The sequence below is a fragment of the Chinchilla lanigera genome, unplaced genomic scaffold, assembly GCF_000276665.1.
Source record: "Chinchilla lanigera isolate Chin_1 unplaced genomic scaffold, ChiLan1.0 scaffold00143, whole genome shotgun sequence".
Taxonomy (NCBI): domain Eukaryota; kingdom Metazoa; phylum Chordata; class Mammalia; order Rodentia; family Chinchillidae; genus Chinchilla; species Chinchilla lanigera.
Genome location: NW_004955544.1, coordinates 3,012,035 through 3,033,283, shown reverse-complemented (window position 1 = coordinate 3,033,283; position 21,249 = coordinate 3,012,035). Strand labels below are relative to the sequence as shown.

At 44.4% G+C, this 21,249-nt stretch overlaps 1 protein-coding gene across 1 annotated transcript in view; it reads left to right on the top strand.

The window, feature by feature from the left end:
- Nucleotides 1-20,682, top strand: part of Wwc3 (WWC family member 3) — a gene marked incomplete at its 5' end in the record, with an annotated part of 113,917 nt that extends 93,235 nt beyond the window's left edge. Inside the window, 12 exon segments of the mRNA XM_005411401.2 lie at nucleotides 1,562-1,682; nucleotides 2,954-3,028; nucleotides 3,896-3,982; nucleotides 5,067-5,259; nucleotides 6,749-6,916; nucleotides 7,625-7,776; nucleotides 9,494-9,662; nucleotides 13,038-13,202; nucleotides 14,422-14,514; nucleotides 16,263-16,490; nucleotides 16,951-17,078; nucleotides 17,945-20,682. Of these exon segments, the coding sequence (XP_005411458.1) occupies nucleotides 1,562-1,682; nucleotides 2,954-3,028; nucleotides 3,896-3,982; nucleotides 5,067-5,259; nucleotides 6,749-6,916; nucleotides 7,625-7,776; nucleotides 9,494-9,662; nucleotides 13,038-13,202; nucleotides 14,422-14,514; nucleotides 16,263-16,490; nucleotides 16,951-17,078; nucleotides 17,945-18,011 (1,646 nt within the window). The 3' untranslated portion in view covers nucleotides 18,012-20,682.
- Nucleotides 20,683-21,249: the final 567 nt, after the last annotated feature.

The window sequence follows — 21,249 nt, the reverse complement described above, 5'->3', positions numbered from 1 at the left end:
GTTAAAGCTAATAACTTTTCCTGGTGTCAGGACTGAGAATGAAAACTGTGATTGGTTTCATTTCCTGGAAATTGATGCAGCACACTAGAAGGTCCCCTTTTTAGTTTGGGGCCACGAGTTTGAAATCTTTCACACAGCAAGGATGAAGAAAAGAGCTAGACTTAGTTGTCCTGGCCTTCAGCCTGAGAGTTGGTGCCTGTGGTCACCCTAGGGTGGAGTCAGCCTCTGTCCTTGGTTGACCAGGGCAGGAGCAGATAGCCTTCCACCCCAGGCTTGACATTGGAGACCTTTAGAAGGCTAGCTTTTGTCTCCAGTTGACGTAGAGAAGTCAAAGACCACAGCCTTGTATGTGTTTGTTCTGTGTGCTGTTTAATGTGCTTGTATTTAATTGATGTGAATCATTGGTTGAAAACAGTGAATATTGGTTGTATAACTATGGAAAATACCAAATAGCATAAAGTAGACTTTATTACAGCAGAAGTGGATGCCTTAGAGCTCATCATTTCCCTCATCTTAGGAATGTACAGATGCCAAGATCTTCAATTTATAGAGCCTAGTTAGCCAAAGGCAAGTGTAGGACCATGGAGGAACTTGCATTATAGCAAGAGGCCTCATGTGTCAGAGCACTGTTGAGTTTAGGGCTTCATATTTTATTCTGTATTCTAACCAGGCATACTCCTCTATAAAACATTGAGTCTCCTGTGTACATAATCACATTTCACATAGTAAAATTATATGCATCGTTTATAGGTTTTATTTAAAGGAACTTACTGCTGTGAGAAAAGGGATAGAAACAGTGAAATGTTAGAAGGCAAAATTTCAGTGATGCTCTTTGGCTTTTGATTAAAATAAGCAAGGGAACAGAAACAAACTGCCTGGGAATGGTACCCAGGAAAGCAATCCTGGAAGAGAGTCTCACCCCAGGGTGGCTGGGGAAGATACTGCAGTTAGGGATAGGACACATGTGTGCTGCAGCGCCCTCCCTGCAGGCTGCAGGGACCCAAGGAGCTGTTTGCAAAGGGTTAGTCTGGGCTCAACTGGGTCCTCTGATTTGGATGTCATTAGAGTTTCTTAGGGTTTATTTGGTTGATTAAACATTTTTTCAATTCTAAAAGCAAAATATATGTTTGTATAACTATGGAAAATACCAAATAGCATAAAGAAGAGAATGAAAAATACTACCCCAGTGAGAGCGCAGTGTTCTTTTGGATATGAGAGTCTTTATTAAAGTGCTGTGGTTTTGTACATTAGAATTTCTGCATCACATAAAATGTTTTAAGACAAAAAAAAAATGAATAAAGTGCTGTATGCTCAATAAGGGGGTGAAAAGCAATTTATGATTCCAAGTGTCTTTCTAGACAGTTTAAAAGCTTTCAGAGTAGCCAGCAGCCTATTTTTTCTGTTTTTCAGTATTAGAAACAGTTCATGCACGGTGTCCTTATGTGTATGTACACATCACGGTGTGTCTCTGGGACACTTAGTGACTTAGCTCGGCCCTACTGGAGAGGTCCTGGCTTCCCGCGCCGGCATTCTCTGATCCAGGTGTGTCCCTTGTTCGCAGCAGTGACTCTCCGGGAAGACAGCGCTAAGAGACTGGAGAGAAGAGCACGCCGTGTCTCTGCCTGCCTGTCGGATTACTCACTAGCGAGTGACAGTGGGGTATTTGAACCTCTCACTAAAAGGTTAGGAGGTGGTCCTGCTTTTATTATTTGTTTCCATCTTATTTTATGGGTGTGTGTTTGTTGTGGGGAGTTGGTGCTGGTACATAGGACATCCTCATTCTCTGCTCATCCCCGTCCCTTTCCCTTGCCCCTCCCTCCATCTTCTGGTCCCTTTCCCTTTTACAAAAGCTCTATCTCACTGTTTCTTGTTGTCTGTCTTTTCTTTGCTCTTTAATTTATTTATTCTTTGGTTTTCTCATATAAAAGAGAACGTGATATTTAAGCTTCTGTGTCTTATTTCACTTAACATTATGGTCTTCAGTGCATCCATTCTTCTACAAATGACTCAAATTTAGCCGTTTTTATGGTAGCTTCTTATTTCCTTCTCTGCGAGCTGACTTAGCACAGTGTTACTGTTACCCACGAGACAGGTCCATACTGAAGCTTTTATATATTGACACTATGTATGTAGGGGTATAAAGTATCTTTTCTTTAAAAAAATTTTTTTTTGTACCAGGAATTGAACTCAGGACCTTGTGCTTGTCAGGCAGGCGCTGTGCCCCTGAGCTATATCCCCAGCCTAAAGTATTTTTCTTTCCCTTGTCAATTTGAGGAACTTGGGGCTTAGAACCCTGCCAAGAATACTCCTTCCTTCAGCTTCTGGGTAGCATTTGCAGGCTGGCTGTCATTCTGTTCTAGGATGACTTCTTTCCCCTCAACTGGGGTGTATTAAGGCTGAAGCCCAATAGAGTTGAAAAAGGAGAATAGCATATGTACACTGGAGACCGTTGCTTTTCTAGAAAGGATATTCCCTAGAAATGGACTTCCTGTCTCCCTTCTTTCCTGAGTTAAAGAAATAGCCTTGCAGTTAAAACAAAACAAAACACAACAAAAAAGCTTTAGAATTCTGAGCTTTTTTTTTCTGGAATATCTTTGAAGCTGTCATGTCTGTGTACATTTGTAAAGTTCAGTTCAGGTATCCCTAAGACATTTCAGGTGTTGCAAATTTTTTGAAAACCAGCTTTTGAATGTCGCCCAATGTATCACATGGGGTTTTGAAAGGTACGCCGAGTTATTTCAGAAATCAAAGCAAAAAATAAACAACATGAAAAAGAAACAGTAGTTTATAGGCAGATACCATGGATCTTGGGGACTGCCGTGCATGCCTTTGTAGCTGCTTAACGGGCAGCCTTGTTTATTTCCCTTTGGTGTCACTCTTCTCCGTAAGTGCAAAAGCCACAGTGACTGATTCCCTCTAGAATGAAGCCAGGTGCATTTTGCATTGTGTTCAGGAATGAAGATGCGGAGGAACCTACTTGTGCAGACTCCTGCGGAAACGATGACCCTCAGATCCACGTGGGATTTCTGTGAGTACCGAGCCCCTTCCCTGTTGCTCCTGCAGATGCCCTGTGGATGGGCCCAGCCTTGTGGCGCCCACCTCCGTGAACAGGCAAGGGCGTGGAGGGACCCTGTGACCTAAGTGCTGCTCCCTCACCTTTGTCCAACTTCAGTGGGTCTTAAGTGAGGTGACAGAGGTGGCAGGAAGGAGCGACAGAAAAGTGGCTCTGTCACCGCATGGAGCTGGGGGTTGGGAGTCATAACACAGTGAGTAATGAAAGCCCCAAGCAAGTCCAGCTCTTGGGGACATTTTCTGCCATTTCTGCCAGGAGCTGACTGTGTTGTTCACTGAAGGACAGAGAGTAGGCTCCTCCGTCATCCCCAGAGTGGATCACTCGGTGGTTTGGTTTCTAACTACAGCTGCAGTCCAATCAGTCATCATAGTGTTCCCCGCAGCAGGGCAGGAGTTTAGATCCCTGTGGATTTCTTTCTTCTTACCTGGGTTTTAGGGCTGACCTTGTTGGCCTTTGGAGCCAGATGGTTTTTTGCTCTGGAGTCTGTCTTGTTTAATAGCATCCTTGGCCTCCACCCACAGGATGCCAGGGCAGTCCTTTCCCCTCCAGTGTAACAATAAACAATGTCTCCATAAAATTTTTTACCGCTGTCTCTATTGTTTATTTTTCTTTTCTTAAAGAAACCCCATAAAATAAAACAAAACAAAAAACACACAATGTCTCTAGATAGTGAGGTGTCCCTTGGGGGTAGGCTGGGGCAAAATCCCACTCAGTTAATGACCACTGCTGTTGGCCAGTCCCATTGTGACTGGCCAGTCCCCATTGTGGGGAGTCCCCATCATGGGGAATTTGTGGTGCATGATCTCTGGGTTTATTTTCTAGGCATGATAGTGCCAGTGAATGTCTCCTTGTGCATGTGCTCCAACTGAGGAACTTCGCCAGGCTGGTGATGAGAGAAGACTGCAAAATGTAAGCTCCAGGGCTGGGGATGGCTAGCGGTGGCCTCCTTTGGGCCCTGTCGTCCAGACAGTGTGGCACGCCACCTCTCTGCTTGGCAGTTTGGGAAAGGAAAAGCCCTTTGGGACTCAGAATTGACAATAAAACAGGGAATGTCTACCTAAAGTATAAAGGATTCTAGGTTTTAAAAAGAAGCTAGTTGATTATTTGAGGTAGAAGAGGTTAACAGCACTGGGTCAGTTCTGTGCCGTGTTTATACCAAGGAAGTACCTGTCACTGGCAGTATTGGGGCTTAAATTGTCCGCCCAGGCCCCAGGGATGGGTGGTGACAACATGGGCCCACTTGGCTCTGTGAACTCAGGATGTGTATTGCAAGGCTTCCTGCAGGGATCAGGGAGGGAGTCCTTGGTTGCGGAGAGAAGCAGAAAATGTGAGTTCGGACATTTGGGAGTCCCCTGGGAATCTTGGCCTCAGTAGAGTGATTGCTACCTCTCTCTGCTCCATGGCCCTGGTGGGGGGGGCTGATGGTGGGTTCCTTTTGCCCAGCTAGGCAACTGCTCAAGGATGTGACCCTGCCCCTCAGCCCTGACTTCCCTGAGTTTTTTAAAAAGGCATAGGCCTGTTGTAAGTAGCTTAGGACTCACCTTGGGGTTTGGCTCACCCTGATGATAACGTTGCAGTGGACACAAATGTTTGAGACTCCTTATGTGCTAAGATTGGGGCTCGGGGTGGAAAGAGCAGCAAACATAGGGACACTCTTCTGGGTGACAGGCTGACAAACTGGCAGGTAGACCTGAGAGGCGAGGGCCAAGGAGCTCTTGCCACAATATGGTGACCAGGAAAACCAGGAGACCCTGGAACCTTCAGGACTGACCTTGAAGTCCTCCTCTTGGGGACTGACTCCTCCTCCCTCACCAGTATGTAGGGGGTAGGTCAGTAAGTTCTTCGGGCTTACTTCTAGTTAACATAGAACTTTTGCCAGTGGACTCTGAATTTGTCCCCATGCTACACAAACAGAGCACCACGTGCGTGCATTGGTGACACGTTGGTGTCATAAGCGCAACCTGCCAATGCTTTTCCTCCTCTCTGCCATCAGCCACATCCGCGTCTATCTGCCTCCACTTGACTCTGGCACTCCCAACACCTACTGCTCCAAGACTCTGGAATTCCAAGCCCCGCTGGTGTTCAATGAAGTGTTCAGAATCCCTGTGCATTCCAGCATGTTGACATTAAAGTCACTTCAGTTATATGTGTGTTCTGTGAATCCGCAGATGCAGGAAGAATTGCTGGTATGGTACCCCGGCTCACGCTTGCTGCCGCCTCCCTCCTTTGTGTTTGTCCTCCCTTCACTTCCCTCTCCTCCTCCTCCTCCTATTCTCTTCTCCTCTCCTCTTTTTTCCTCTCTCTTCTTGTTCTTTTCCTTCCCCGTCTCTTTCTTTTCTTTCTCTTTGCCTTTTATTCCTCTGACATTCTTTTTTTCTTAGTTTTTGTCTCTTTCTGCCTTCCCCCTGCTTAGAAACGGTCCTACGGTTAAGTGGTTTCTATAGCTGGGAGGGCACAAAGGAATAAAGAGCCAATACTCTTCCCAGGTGTTTTGTAGTTTCAGTGTCTTATCTCAGCTAGTACTTGCAAAACCTCAGTGAGATAACTTTCATCTTGTCCCCATTGTCCACTGAGGTTTTATTTAGTGAATAAAAATACAGGTGATCAGTTAAATATGAATGTCATTTTTAGAATAAGTGCATCCCGTGCTGTGTTTGCCACTCATGTATTATGTACCTGGATGCCCTGCATTTTATCTAGCAGCCTAGGCTTAGGTCTGTAGAGAAGAGAGGCAGTGGTCAGTCTTCAGCGCCCAGCTGTCCAAGGCCAGGAAGGACTTGGCATTCAGGAGAGTAGGGAGCATAGAGTTTAGCCAGTCCTTTCTCAGGTTCAGAAGTTCCTGAATGAATCAGTGGCTCATCAAGGGGCTGGGGATTTAGCTCAGCGGCAAAGCGCCTGCCTGGCAAGCGCAAGGTCGTGAGTTCGGTTCCTGGTACCGGAGAAAAACCAAAAAAACAAAAAAAAAAAAAAAAAAAAAAAAAGGGACAAAGCCGCGAGCTGCACCTCGTACCCCAAGTTGTCATTCTCTTCCCTTTTCCTTCCCCAGCATTTTCTGATTGGGCAAAACAAGCAACCAGGGAGCCGTTCTTCCTCTCTTAGCTTCCTCTAGGATGGCCAAAGGATGGGCTTCAAGGAGACCCTTAAGTTAGCTCCCCACAGGATGTGCTCTTCAGCTCTTTTCACAAAAAATCATCGCAGGGTGCATGAGTGAAAGGCATAATCAGGTGTATTAGGCAAGCAAGAGCTACCATATGGTCTGGATTTGGGGTGTGTATATGGTCTTGGAGGTACCTTTTGGATGGATGATCTAAGATGTTTTGTACCTTATCAACTAGGTTAACTCATGAACTGTAGCATCTTTAGAGCATTTGCACATGATGGGTCTGGAAGAAACCAGCCAACCTAGAAGGCAGAAGCAAGTGCAGGGAGTACCTGTGTGGGTCACCTTGAGTGGCTTTGATCCTGCTCAGAGCTCTAGTTTCTGAGTCTTCCCTACCTATCTTCCATTCTTCCATCCTACGTCAGGGCACTTCTGTTGCACTGCAGTCCTTCTAATAGGAGTGAAATAGTTATGTCTTAAGATTAAAGAATAAACTTGATATTTTACAAGACTGCAGTTGTTAAGCTGAAATCATTCAATGCTTGTTCTGACTTTTCTTTTTAACTCCTGTGCAGGGCATTGCTCAGATAAACTTGGCTGACTACGACAGTTTAAGCGACATGCAACTGCGCTGGTACCCAGTGCAGGTCTTTGCCAGCTCCGAGCCACCCAGGACAAAGGAGAACGGGCGTTCAGGGGACAGCGCCACCTGGGACCCTGTGCATGTCAGCTCTGGGAAGACGGTACTAGTTTACAGAGCCAATATTTTGTAGCTGCTTTTGTGACTTTGAAACTGGCTTTTACTTGGGAAACCATTTCTAAGGTTCACGTAGATGTAAAGTCAGAAGACAGTACCAATGAAGACGTAGTGTTTCAGAGGAAGGAATAAAAATGTCCATATGTATGGCCATTTCATGACAATGCTTTTTTTCTGTAGTACTGGGGATCGAGCCTATGGCCTCATACGTGCTAGGCAAATATTCTAGTACTGAGCTACATCTGCAACCCTTTTAAATTTTATTTTGAGACAAGGTCTCACTAAGTTGCCTAGGCTAGCCAACTGGCAATCCTCCTGCCTCAGCTTCTGGACTAACTAGGATTACAGACATGTACCACTATGCCTAGCTTGATAATGCTTTTTATATTTCATTTTTTTTTAGTGGAAAAAAGTAAAACAAAATTTCATAACAAGCTAATAGGAGGATAATGCTTTTTAATGCATATGTGTTGGCAAGTTGATTTTCTCTAAGTTTGCACCCTCAGAACTCTATGAAAAGACGTAAAGGGCTGGCTGTGCAGGCAGCCTGGCTTCTGCCACTGCCGGAGCATGGAGGCCAGAGTCCACTGCAGGACTGATGCTTGCTGTGGCGTGCATACATTGCCTGCCACCTGCTTTGCACCCTGAGCCGGAGGGCTGTGCTGGTTCTCAGAAGCGCCCCTTTCTGCTACAGGACGCAGTGACGGCACTGCTGGCCAGAACCACCGCCCAGCTGCAGGCAGTGGAGAGAGAGCTTGCTGAGGAGCGTGTGAAGCTGGAGTGCACCGAGGAGGGCATCCTGGAGATGGAGCGGAAGGAAGAGCAGGCCGAGGTCGTGTCCGAGAGGTGAGTGCTCGGCCCAGTGAAGAGCTCAAAGTGCTTCTACCACATCTGGATTATGAAGCTGCTTTCCTTTTCCTTTTTTTGTGGCCCTGGGGATTGACCCAGGGCCTTCACAGTGAGCTATATCTCTAGTCAATGTTTTATTTTATTTTTAATTTTGAGACAGGGTTTTACCAAGTTGCCCAGGCTGACCTTGAACTTACGATTCTCCTGTGTCAGCTTCCCAGAGTGCTGAGTTCAGAGTGTTGGGTTTACAGGTGTGCACTACCATGCCCAGCTGAGGCCATGTTTCTTGGGATGAGGCCGTCCAGTGGGAGTGTCGGTCAGCACCGTCTCTCTTGGCAGGAGCTGTGTCTTTTTCAGCCATGCCTCTGGAGACTCTGCTTTTTGGTAGCATCACTCAGGAGCTGGGGCTCTGGGGCAAATGTCATGCTGCCCTGAATGGCAATGATGCCTGAGCTTGCTGCTTGAAGGCCCGGGGAAGACTTTTACCCCTTTGTTTTGTTTCTGGAAGTTCTCTTCAAGAGTGGGGCTGTTGAGTGACTCCTTCCAACAAGGATGGAAAGCAAAACGGTCCTTTTAAATTGTTTTCTCAAATTATTTTTTTAAAACATAGTCGTCCTTATTCATTTATATTCTGATCTATACATAAGGAATAAAAATGGAATTATAGCTAAGCAGTGATGAGAAATTTGTGCTAAATAGCATCACACATGCTTTCACTCTTGGACCACGTAGACATATGTAATTAGAAATAACCCACTTTCTCAAAGCAGCCTGGTAACCAGTCTCAACATAGTACTTCAAAGCATTTCTACCAGACAGATTTAGTGTTTGAGATTTCAGGGCGAGTTCATCTTGTTTAACCCTATTTTCACTTTGCATAAAATCCCTGTTTATATATCTATGCTTTAAGGTTTATCTACACATAGTTCTTTCTAAAACTCTTTTTGTGGGGAGCAACTTTTCCCTTTCCCATGCTATTCTTCGTGGTATCTACATATTAAACAAATTTTGTAACAATGTGGATGAAAACATTTAACATTTAATCATTTTGTTTTTAATTCTACCATCTGCAGGGAAGTAATAGCTCAGAGGTTAAGAATATGGACTCTGAGCCGGGCATTGTGGCACATGCCTATAATCCCAATGCTCTGGAAGCCTGAGGCAGGAGAATCAAAAGTTTGAGCCCAGCTTGGGCAACTTAGCGATTTAGCAAGACCCTATCTCAAAGTTTAAAAAATAAAAATAAAAAGGGGCTGGGGATGTCCCTCAGTGTGAAGACCCTGGAATTCAATCCCCAGTACCCAAAAAAACAAAAAATACGGGCTCAGAAGGCAGGTGGCCTTGGTTCAAATCCAGGCTCTGCCATTTATCAATAATGTAGCCTTTCCTGGTTTCTCCATCTGTTAAAAAAAAAAAAAAAAGAAAAAACAGCAATGGGCCCTAACTCTTGGTGTTGCTGCAATTGGATAACACATGCCAAGCACTTAGCATGGTGCGTGCTGCACAGAAACACAGACCCTCCTAATAAAAGGCCTTGAAGTGTCATCTTCCCTGGAAAGCAGAAATACCCTTGTACTTTATGACAACAGCAACTGCCTTCAGTTATTGGAAAGGAACAGGTTTCATCTGGTGCTTCTGCTGCTGAGCTCCAAAAGCAACATGAAAGAAATCCCTCTGAGGAACATTCTGTGAGCTTTTGCATTGTCACCTTTAGGAGCTGGCAAGCTGACTCTGTTGATAGTGGCTGTAGCAACTGTACCCAGACCAGCCCCCCATACCCAGTAGAGCCCTGTTGTGTCACTGTCAACTCCATTCATGGACACACATTTGCTGGACAGACAGATCCCTACAGCTCTGAGAAACGTCAGCCCCTGCCTAGTAAGGTAAGCAGAAAACATCCGGGGATTCCATAGAGTCCCTCAACATTTGAACGGAGAGTACCAGGTGCAGCCCTGGAAGGAGGGGGTGTGTGCTCCCCCGTCATGGTAAGGGGAGAGAGTGGGTGGAGGAGCACCACTTAAGGGAATGAACAGGAGTGGCTGGGCTCCCAGGCGGGGAGGAGAGTATGCTGCGGCCCACTAACCCACCGGCTGTGAGGTGTTGTGGAAACGCTGAAGCCATGGTAGAAAGTGGACAGTGCTCCCGGATTGGGGGCAGTAGCTAAGCTGAGACTTACGGTACTGAAAGCTGAAGGAGAGGAGTATGTGGCTGAAGATCTGTAAAGGGTGACCAGGGTGCAGCAGGAATGTTTCTCAGGATGGAAAGGGCAGCTACAACTGAAGAAGGTCGGCCTTGACTCTTTTGTATGCCATTTTGTGGTAGCCCTTTCCTGTCTTCAGGGACAGATAAGTGTCAGGCAGTCTCCTTACTCCCAGAGGTTTTGCATGTTTCTCCCGACTCTTCTACATTTCTGACGTGAAGAGCAGCACACTTTTGCCCCCTGTGACCATCTCATCTGTCATGTCCGGTTGATGCTATATCAGTGCCCTCCTGAAATGCGATCGCCCACAGTATTCATTTTCTGATCACGGCCCCTGCCCTCATGAGGCTGAAACACTGGGCGCAGTCACTGCCACAGGCCTGGAACAGCTGCTTTAGTCTTTGCTGACAGTAAATTGCTGCTGTTCTACCTTTGCAACCTTTCAAAGCAGCAGCCCAAATCATGGTTTGTGGCCATTGGCGGCTAGGTTCGTGTTTTCCCTCTTCTCCAACTTTTAATTTCTAAAACCTTCAAATTTATGGAAAAGTTGCTGGAATAATGCAACACATGCCTGTATGTCCATCACCCAGGTCCCCTGATTGTTAGTTCTTCCCATGCTTGTGTTCCCTTCTTCCATGTGGATCCACATAGGTGCTAGGCCTCCTAGGTAAGAGGAAGAAAGTGATCAGAAAGTTCCACCCTCAACGGGCAGGCAGACAAGAGAAAGGAAGAATCAGTAAAGTGCAACTGTATGTTAGATGGTTGAAAGGGCCATTAGAGAGTGAGATGGGAGGGAAGTGGAATTTATGTTTTTAGAAATGTTTGCTATGGAAAACAGCGCGGCAGTGCCTCAGGGCATCTACATCAGAGCTACTCACTATGTGGTCCAGTAATCTCACTTCCAGGTGTGCATCCAGAAGAGCTGAAAGCAGGATACCAAAGGGATAGTTGCACAGCCATGTCTGTAGCAGCATTTTTCTCAGTAGCCAAAGGGAGAAAACACCTGAAATATACCCCTGTGGATGAGTGGGTAACCAAAATGTGGTCTATGCAGAGAGTAGAATATGATTTGGGTTTGCAAAGAGGGAACTGACACTTGCTGCACCAAGGGTGAACCTTGAAGACATTAAGCTCAGTAGAATAAGCCAGACACAAAAAGACAGCCACACTAGCTCCTATGTATGTGAGGGGAGTTGTCTCCAGGATTCCCCCAGATACCCAGAGCTGCAGCTGTTCAAGTCCCTTACATAACACGGCATAGTAGATCCCATTTTGCACGTCCTTCGGTCCGTATGTTTTCAATAATCTCTGGATGACTTATGACACCTAACACAATGCAAGTGCTATGAAAAAGTGTGGGTTATACTGTATTGTTTAGAAAATAATAGAAATATTTAGAAATAGATATATTTAGCACCAGATACAGCCGGCACAGGCATGGCTATGCACTACATGAACAAGATGTAAAATGAACAGTGCTCTAGCAACAAGTGCTGGGTAAAGACGGAGCACCTGCAAGATATGAGGAAGCTCTGGCAGGGTACACCTGCACATCCCTTCTTTCCTGTGTATTCAGTGTGGTGTAGCACAGCATATTCAAGTGTTGCTCTTTGGCACTTTCTGGAATTTTTTGTTCACATATTTCTAAACTATGGTTGCTTGAACCCATGGATGAAGAACCTGGAGATATAGACAGTCAACTACACTGTACAATTCCACTTATATTAGGCACCTGGGATAGTCAAACTCATGGAGACAGGAGTAGAGTGGTAGTTGCCAGGGGTTGAGGAGGGTCATTGTTTAAGGGGGACAGAGTTTTAATTTTAGAAGATGAAGTTCTAGCAATCTGTCACATAATAATGTGATATACTAAACACTACTGAACTGTAGCCTTAAAACTGGTTAAGATGGCAAATATTGTGTTACGTGTTTTTTTTTTTAAACACATTTTAAAAAGAAAGTAAGCTCATGGAAACCAAGAGCCGAGGAGGGAACAGAGGCGTTGGAGCGGGGTGGGTACAGGGTCTTCCAAATAGAGGGCACAAAGAGAAAGGATCAAATGGTGCAAAGCTCACCTAGGACCCTGTTTTTTTCTGAGAGGACTGGGATACTGGTGGCTGGATTTTTGAGCCAAGAGGTGAGATGGTTTATTAGTTTTTTCAAAAATAATTTACCAAGATGATACTCAACTGACCGATCCATTTTAAAGTGAGTAATTCAGTGGCATGGAGTACATTCAGGTTGTATAGCCACCACTTCTATCCATAACGTTTTCATCACTCCAAATAAAAAACCCATAGCTATGAAGCAGGCCCTCTCCATTTCCCTGTGCAGCCCAAACCCTGGTGACCACCAAAAAGCTACTTTGTATTTTGGAGGATTTGCCCATTCTACATGTGTCATGTACATGGGCTTATGTAATATGTGGCCTGTTGTGTCCGGCTTTTTCACTCAGCATCGTGCATTTGTGATCGACTCACAGTGTAGCAAGTGTCACAACTTCGTTTCGGCCCTCTGAATAATGCTGCTCCAAACATTCATGTACATGCATGTGTTTGAAGGCCTGTTTTTACTTCTTGTGAGCATCTGCCTATGAGTGGACTTGAGGGCCTGGCTTTGGCCCTCTCTGGCTGCTGTATTGAGAACAAGTTGTAGGGGCACCAAGGTGTACATTCAGAAAGACCGAGAAGAGGAGAAGCCCACTGCACTAATCTGGGCACTGGATGATGATGCAGGTGAAGGGCTGGTGACAAGTAGTCACAACCCATTTAATATTGAACAGACCCATCAGAATTTTCCCTAGGGCCAGGTAGGGGGTATGTGAAAGAGAACAGAGTCTAGGATGCCACTAGGATATTTTCCCCATGAACAAATAGAAAACAGAAATCCTTGTCAAAAGCTCTTCGTCAGATAAGGGTAGTTTCAGCCGTTCAGTCCTGGATGCCTCAGGTGTAACACACAAGCCAGACCAGCAAGTGGAGGAGAGAGACAGTGTCCATACTAAATTTGCGGCTTATGTTCTGGAGGAAATTGTGGTAATAAATGAACTACTCTCTAGGTTGACAAGGAAACCAACACAGAAGATCTCTTCCCAGAAGAAGCAGCAAGCATCCTGAAGGAGCGACCCGGTCGCCGCGCCCGGGGTTCGCCTTTTGTTCGTAGTAGCACTATCGTCCGTTCTCAGACGTTCTCACCTGGAGCGCGAAGCCAGTATGTTTGCAGAGTGAGTATGAATTCCTTGGCCGCTTGTGTGGAACATTCCCTTTTTTTGTTCTCTGCCATGTTTTCATTTTTACTATGCATGCTAAAGTATACACATAGTCTAACAATTCATATGAGTTGATAAGTGAATACCACACGCATGTGGAGATGAAATCAGCATTGGGTTGCCATCTCCCCAGCCTCATCCTGCTCTTGTCTAACTGTGGATCTGTTCAGGGCTGCAGTTCATTTCCCCTGGATTTTTGGGTTGTATACATCCCAACTCAGCCAGGAGGCAAGCGGAGCATTTCCACGTGAGGCAAAGGGATAGCAAGTTGAAACTGACTGACTGGAGTTGGGTTGTAATCTGGGAGACCTGGTCTCCCTGCATGGGCAGAAGTCCTGAAGTGTATCCATGTCCCTGGCAACAAGGTGACAGTGACCTTGAAGACTCTAGGTGCTGAGGCCATGGGTTCTGACTCACCCACATCTAAGTTCCTACCCAGCAGGAAAGGTGGGAGATAGTGGTTCTCAGCATTGGCTCCTCCTGGCTACGGAATCACATTGGGACACTTCCCCACATACCAGTGCCCAGGTCCCACCCCTGGAGACTCACAGGTGGGGCACTTGAATCAGAACTCGGAGAGCTCTCAGATGGTTCTGTTACTTACACAGGGGTACAGACCCTCACATAGTTGGGAGAGACAGCTGAGATAGCATGGTCACTGAAGATAGAACAGTGAATTGGTGGTCAGTGTGCAGTAGCAGTGTGACGTTGACAGCATGGAGCTGGAGCTGCAGGAAGCAGTTTTTAAGAAACAAGGCTCTTTTCTAGAAAGCTATTTTTCCCAGCTCTGGCCAAAGAAGAAATACAGCAAATGCATGTGAGTGACAGAGTGAAATGCTGAGCACAAACGCGGCCTTTCATGAGCCAGGCTGTAGTCGTTATCCACTGGGTAGAAATGTTACTGACTCCCTTAGTCCGGAGGCTTCCTGTGGTCCTGCTGATAGACATGAAAGAGGATCAGGGTGTTGGTGGCTTTGCTTTGTTTTGGTTTTGTCTTTCATTTTCCCTTGAAATTCCCATTTTAACTGAAATCTAAAGACCTCGTAGTAGCACCAGAAGTCCTAAGTGTGTTTGAGTGTCTGTGAGGAGAAACGAAATAATCCCATTTAGAATACACAGAAAGAATAGCAAATTTCTGATCAATTGTTTCTGAACATCATTCTTTCTGATGCAGCTTTATCGTAGTGACAGTGACAGTTCTACACTGCCCCGGAAGTCTCCCTTTGTCCGAAATACTCTGGAAAGACGAACCCTTCGCTATAAACAGGTGTGTGCCGTATAAACTAATATAGAATGTATAGCTGCTGTGGGAGTTATTTTATAACCCATATAAAGTACTATTTTAGAAAATATGGTAGTATTTTTCATTTCCTTGTTTTTCATACATAATTTTGAAAGCATATATATTATAATGTTGTCAATCTTAAGATTGTATGATTTCACATAATTTGCGATCTTTATATTGTCAGCTGTTGAAAGGAATGAGCAGTACTTTCTATGTAATAGGTACTTCTTTTTTACAAGAGAATGTATTTATTTTATATATATAGTTGAGAAAATTTGAGTTTTTCAACATACAGTGTTCTTCTGCATAGGACTGTTCCATGGTTTTGATTTTCTTTGCTCTCCAGGGTCTTCACATCATGCCAGTTTATAAAGTTTGGTGACTTTAGTTTGTAAGGCAGTAGGTCCTGGTCTTTTCTGGCAAGGATCTTTTGGAATATGTACATTTTAAAATCTCAGATTTCCTTGTAGGCATTGTACTGGGAGTAGCTGCTGACTGAGAATTATAAGAAAGGACATTATTCAGCTATAAACCTTTTTCAACAGCAACATTGTGGACATTTTAGGAGAGATCCTTCTTTGCTCTGAGGGCTGCATTATGTGCTGTAGGATGTTCAGCAGCATCCCTGATCTCACCCCACTGGTTGCTGGTGTCATCCACCCACACACGAGTTGTGACAACCCAAAATATCCCCAAATATGGTCAAATTGAACATTGGAGGCCAGATTGCCCTTGAGTGCAATCCACCAATCTCTGAGTGAAATCCACCTGGCTTCTCAAATCTCTGCTATGAATTTATTAGGGATTTTAAATGAATTTTTAGTTATTAAATTAAAATTTATATTTGCATTTAAATTACATGTATGTGCAAAATGGCATTTTGTGTGTTTGTATAAAATCATGCATTCAACCCATCAAGCAAGGGTGATCTGCCAGTAGATTCATCATTTTGCTACAGTAGTACATCTAGGGTTCTTGTTCCCATTTTTCTAGCCCCATGAACAAGGGGCTTCTCTTAGGGCTTTTTAGAACATAGCGTAATTACTCCTTGAGGCTTATTTAGGAAGGAAAGTTTGTGATAGCCTCATGTGCGCATATGCGCACACAGGCATGGGTGTGTGTGAAGATTTTTTACACAGAAATCACTGATGTGTTTGTAACATGCTCCCCTCTTGCACCATGAGTTATTAAGATTTTTCCGTGTCAGTATATTTTTTCAACTTTCATAATGGCTGTATTTTATGCTGACCTTGTTGTAATTTATTTAATCAGTTTCCTGCTGTTATATATTTAGGATTTTTCTTCTGCCATAAACTTTAATTGGACAACTTTTGTATGTTGGCAGTTGTACCTTTCATATGCAGGTCCAAAGAACATCTCAGAACCAAAGAAAATGCATATTTTCCATTTTAGAAATATATTTTTGAATGACACGTCTTAAAGATTGTGCTTAGTTTTCATCCTGCCAGCTCTGTAAAAGAAGACCTGTTGTGCCATACTTTTGCAAATACGTAGGTCATCATTAAAGAAAGCAAGTTATGGTTACTAACTTTGATATTCAACTAGAGATTTAACGGTGCCCAAATCTATGTATTTTTAAGCATGAGCCATGCTTAGGGAAATACCTGTGCCACACCAGTCTCCTCTTTATTATGGAAGAATTTTGCAGAAGGCCAGGCACATGGGCTGGCCCAGGCTGGCATGCGCATTCACGGCTTCTGTCTCTACAGTCCTGCAGGTCCTCCCTGGCCGAGCTCATGGCCCGCACCTCCCTGGACCTGGAGCTGGATCTCCAGGCATCAAGAACACGGCAGAGGCAGCTGAATGAGGAGATCTGTGCCCTCCGTGAGCTGAGGCAGCGTTTGGAAGATGCCCAGCTCCGAGGCCAGACCGACCTCCCGCACTGGGTGCTTCGGGATGAGCGATTCCGCAGCCTACTGAAGGAAGCAGAGAAGCAGGTGAAAGTTGGGGCCTGCAGCTCTGCCTGCCAATGGGCACTACCCTGTACTCCAGCTGCGCCTGGCTTGGGAAGTGCACCTCCCCATGATGACATGGGAATTGAAGTGTTCCAGGCATTTGGCTGATGGAGCCAGACCTCCCTCTCTGGCTTGGTCCCAGAGGGTGGTATTGATGGCGGTACCAGCATACGCCTGGGGGATCTGGGTGCTAGAGGAGTCCTAGGCCCTTCCTACCCTGTGGAGGGCATGTCCTGGGGCCCAGGTCAGCCAGACCTGACTCCAGCCATCCCCAGTGACACCTGTGAAGAATTCCCCAGAGGAAGTGGATGAGGATGGCCTTTCTCACTCTGTGGCTGGTGTTGGTTCTTCTGGGCTCCGGGGCTGGGAGTGGACTCGTTTGTTCTTCCTTTAGAAAGCATGGCAACGAAAACATCTTGCTCATCAGATGTTTGTGTTCCAGACAAGACAGACCAAACTTGACTACCATCAAGAGCAAGCAGCTGAGAAGATGCTAAAGAAGGCCTCCAAAGAGATCTACCAGCTGCGTGGGCAAAACCACAAAGAACCCATCCAAGTGCAGACCTTTAGGTATGGGAGAGTGGGACACTGTGCCCAGTGGGCTTGTTGCTGCTTTCCTGTTATTAGTATATGTTTCTGATACATAATTCCATTCATTTTGGGGAATTAGTGCATGTACTTACTGCATCTCGATCATCTTTACTCCCCTATCCCTTCTCCCCATTTTCCCGGTCGCTGCTTTTTTTTACTGTTACAAAAAGCAAAGCAAGTCTTCAAAAACACTGGAATCCACTGCAAGTGGCATTCCTGTTGCTAGTAGCATTTTGATGTTTGCTTCCGATCTTTCTTCCTATGCACGTTTTTTAATGCCACTTGTAATCATAATATGGAGTCAATTTTTAAAAAGTAACATATCATACATCTAGCTTCTTTGATTTATAATGTTTTTAAAGTTCATCCACATGGTAGATACTTTTATTCCTGAATAATACTTCTTTGACTTTTAGCCGAAATTATTGCATACCCTTGATATTCATATCCCCATGATGAACTAGCATGAAATACTATAATGTCCTTTGCTTATGATTTAGAACTCATTCATCCATACAGGTTTTCTTTTCTCATTCACATAAAAATAGAACAAATATTTCCTGGGCACTCACTATATACCAGCTACTGTTTTGAGCAATGGAAATTAATAAACCCCTGCTATCCTTGCACTTCTATAAAACTCAGGGACTCTGTATACAATCGGTGCGTAGGTGGCTCAGTGGTAGAAATCTCTCTAGAGACTCTGTATACAAACACATGTGTTATTGGTAACTTAAATTTATTTTGTTCCGTGAGCAAGCAGAAACATCGTTGTCATAAGAGCCTCCAGTCGGCTTTCAGTATGTTCAGATGAGCTTCTAACCTGTAATTCTTTCTAATTCTAGGGAGAAGATAGCATTTTTTACAAGACCAAGGATTAACATACCTCCTCTCCCAGCCGACGACGTTTGATGTAGTGCGTTGTGCACATGAAGTATTTATCTGCCTGTTTTATTTTCATGAAGTTCTTAGATTAGCTAAATTTGTCTTTTAAAATATTTGTGCAAAGCTATTAATATACACATTTTGTAAAGAAACATATATCTATACATATATATTTTATAATAGTGACGGCAACAGGGCTTGGTTTTTCCTTGTTGTGAAATCGACATCTCTGAAGACAGGTTATTTTATAAAAGATCAACTATCATGTTAAGAGTGTACAGTTTTTACGCTGTTTTATTTGACTTAAAGGCTGGAAGACAGAAACGAAGTGAGTTCAGGCAAATTCACTGTATTGTAATTTATTTATAGTACTTTTTTTCCTTGAAGGAAAATACTGACTTTAAGATGTATTTTAAGACTGAAATTTTGTTCTTCAGTATTGTCATGGAGTAGAATGGGACTTGGGGCCGGTTTTGTTTCTGCCACCTGAAACGCAAACACTATGTACTAAATTTGTCACTTGTATCCGTTTCTCATAGGCTTGTGCCATGTGTATTGTACACTCTTGCTCTCTTTGTGTCATGTTAACACATCAGCTGCAGTGGTTCAGTCCTGATTTATAAACCGTGTGTGCGGTGTTGGGCGCAGTGTCCCGTGTGTACTGGGCACTGATTGCTCTTCATTGCTGTGTTGTCGTCTGATGCATCTTTTTGTGTTCCCACAAGTCTGAAGCCGGTGACAGAGCCTCCGGCGTCCCAGGTTTCAACCTGCCTGTCCACGGTGGCTGTCCACACTGCTTGCACTGGTCAGATCGAGTGCACCCCCAACTCTCGCACTCACTCTCCATCTCATCCTAAGGGAAGAGGTGCGGATAGGCTCCTGCTTCCGGAAGGAAAGTATGAGGGAGCTTAGCGTGCACACTTGCAGTGTAGCCGAGGGTAAAGACAGCGTCACAGTATAGACATAACCTTGGAAGGTGCTTTTTTTTTGTGGAGAGAAGGACATGCGGGTACCTCGAGTTACCCAATGAGTCATTTATAGGAGAGTGTTTGAATTCAATCAGAACGCCCCCCCCATATTGGAGTCTACCCAGTGTTCTTCACCAAATCGTAGAACTAGCTCATGAGGGAAAAAATTAATGTAATGAAATATGCCATTCTTTTAAATGCCAAGTGATAGAAATCGTTTGCCTCATACATATTTTTTATATGTGAAATGCACTCTCCTTTCTGAGACCTTGGAGGAGTGAATGAGGTAGTCACAGGAAATGTCAAAGAAAACAGAACATTCTTTTCCTAGATCTTTCTTCCCCTCCCCTAGAAATGTCCCTTTTAATCAGGTGTCTCTTCTCATTGATCTGTAACACCCTCCCTCCCCATATAACCCACTTTCCTTTTTACATTTATTAAAAATGAATTTTGTAAAAGCATTTCATTGACATGCGACCAATCACGGACAAAGGAATTTGTTAGTGGTGGTAAGACTGAAAACTTTATGCTTTTCATGGATGTCATCTCTTGTTATGTATTCCTGCTTCTAGTCTTGCTTTTTTGCCTTTTTTTTTTTTTTTTTTTTTTGCCAATTCCTTTTTGTACCAGCCCATGACAGAGGTAGAGCCCCAGAGCATCAGTTCTTTAGGAGAGCTGCCAGTCTGCAGACAACAGTGCTGAGCAGGCCCTCTCTCTGTGCCCCTAAGCTGTTGAGAGCTTAAACTCTAACAAGAGCCATCTGCTGCTAGATGCTGGGGTGTGTGCAGGCCAGAGTGTTCAAGTCTCACGTACACGGCTCCCTAGATGTGGGACCGTGCCCTGGACGCAGGAACTCTGTACCACTTTTAGCAACTGCCCTAAGTAGCTCTCTGTAAGTGAGTTGGTGGGTTGAGACAACATTTTTGCTAACCCCATTAAGTTTTAAACCCATTGGGCCAATAGCAAAAGCCCCCTGACAAGAGCTTTCCACTGTCACTGCCCGGGTTATGCAGATGTCCAGGTGGACACCTCCAAGATTTTTGTTTTTTAAAGAATCTCACATTTGCCCTGAAAAAAAACAGCTGCAGCCCCTGCTGTGCTGTCAGTCCAAGGAACACCTGTGTCTGCCATCTTTCTATGTCACCTCTCCCTGCCACCCCACCTGTGACTGCTTTTGCAGATGAATGGAACTCTAGCAAGGAAAGCAAATGCAGACCAGTGAGAGAGGACAAGGGAGCGATTCTGTGCCATGCACGGCATGGGAGGAATGCTGCCCAAGCAAGCAGGAGGACACAAAGCACCCTCCTTCGCTTCTCATTCCTGACTTGGTGACTGCCAGCTAGTTAAAACTGCCACACCCAGAAAACAGCACATGTCTGCTTAAGGGGCATTTTCATCTGCTGTTAAAATTTGTGCATATGTGGGGCCTTGCAAGAAAGGAAACTCTGCCATGTTTTAGGAGCAGTTCTGGTCCAGAAATGATCAGAATTCTGCCACCTGGGTTTTTAAAAACAGCACCATGTGTAAAAGGGAATTTGGTTTTTACTTTTATCTAATCACTGTATTGTCAGGCTTTGATTGATAATTGCTGAAATAAGTAACCTTCTTTTGTGGGAATAAGTTATAATCAGTACTCATCTCTGTTTTTGTCACTGTTTTCTCTGATTGTGTCATTTGTATTGTTTGAAAATATTTCTTCTATGAAATTAAACTAACGCCTTAAAAACAAAGTGAAAAACGTGTGTGTGTGTTTTTAAAGAAACCTTACAATTATGGGGACTTAAATGTATAAAAATGGGCTGGGTTGTAGCTCAGTGTAGAGTGTGTGAATGCATGAATGATACCCTGGGTTCCATCCCCAACACAAATAAATAAGTAAATAAGTAAATAATCATATTTTAAAGCATAAAAAGAGGTATATGATCAGAGATAGTAAAATGGGTATGTGTACAGCCCTCACCTGACTTCAGCATGGGTCAGTCATGGCTGATTTTATTTTGTCTACACCTTCACCCATGACCCCCTCTTGTGATTTGAAGTACATCCCACACACTGTATCATTTCATCTATAAGTATTTCAGTATGTACTGCTAAATTGGGAAAAATCCCACATGTCAGTATCCTTCTATTTTAGCATCTATTCCTGCTTTTTTTTATTTTTTTCAGGTACTGGGAATCAAATTCACGACCTTGGCTTGCCAGGCAGGCGCTGTGCCGCTGAGCTAAACCCCCAACCCCTTTAGCATCTATTCCTTAATGTTACTAAATATTCCAAAGTTCACTTTCCCATTTGTCTG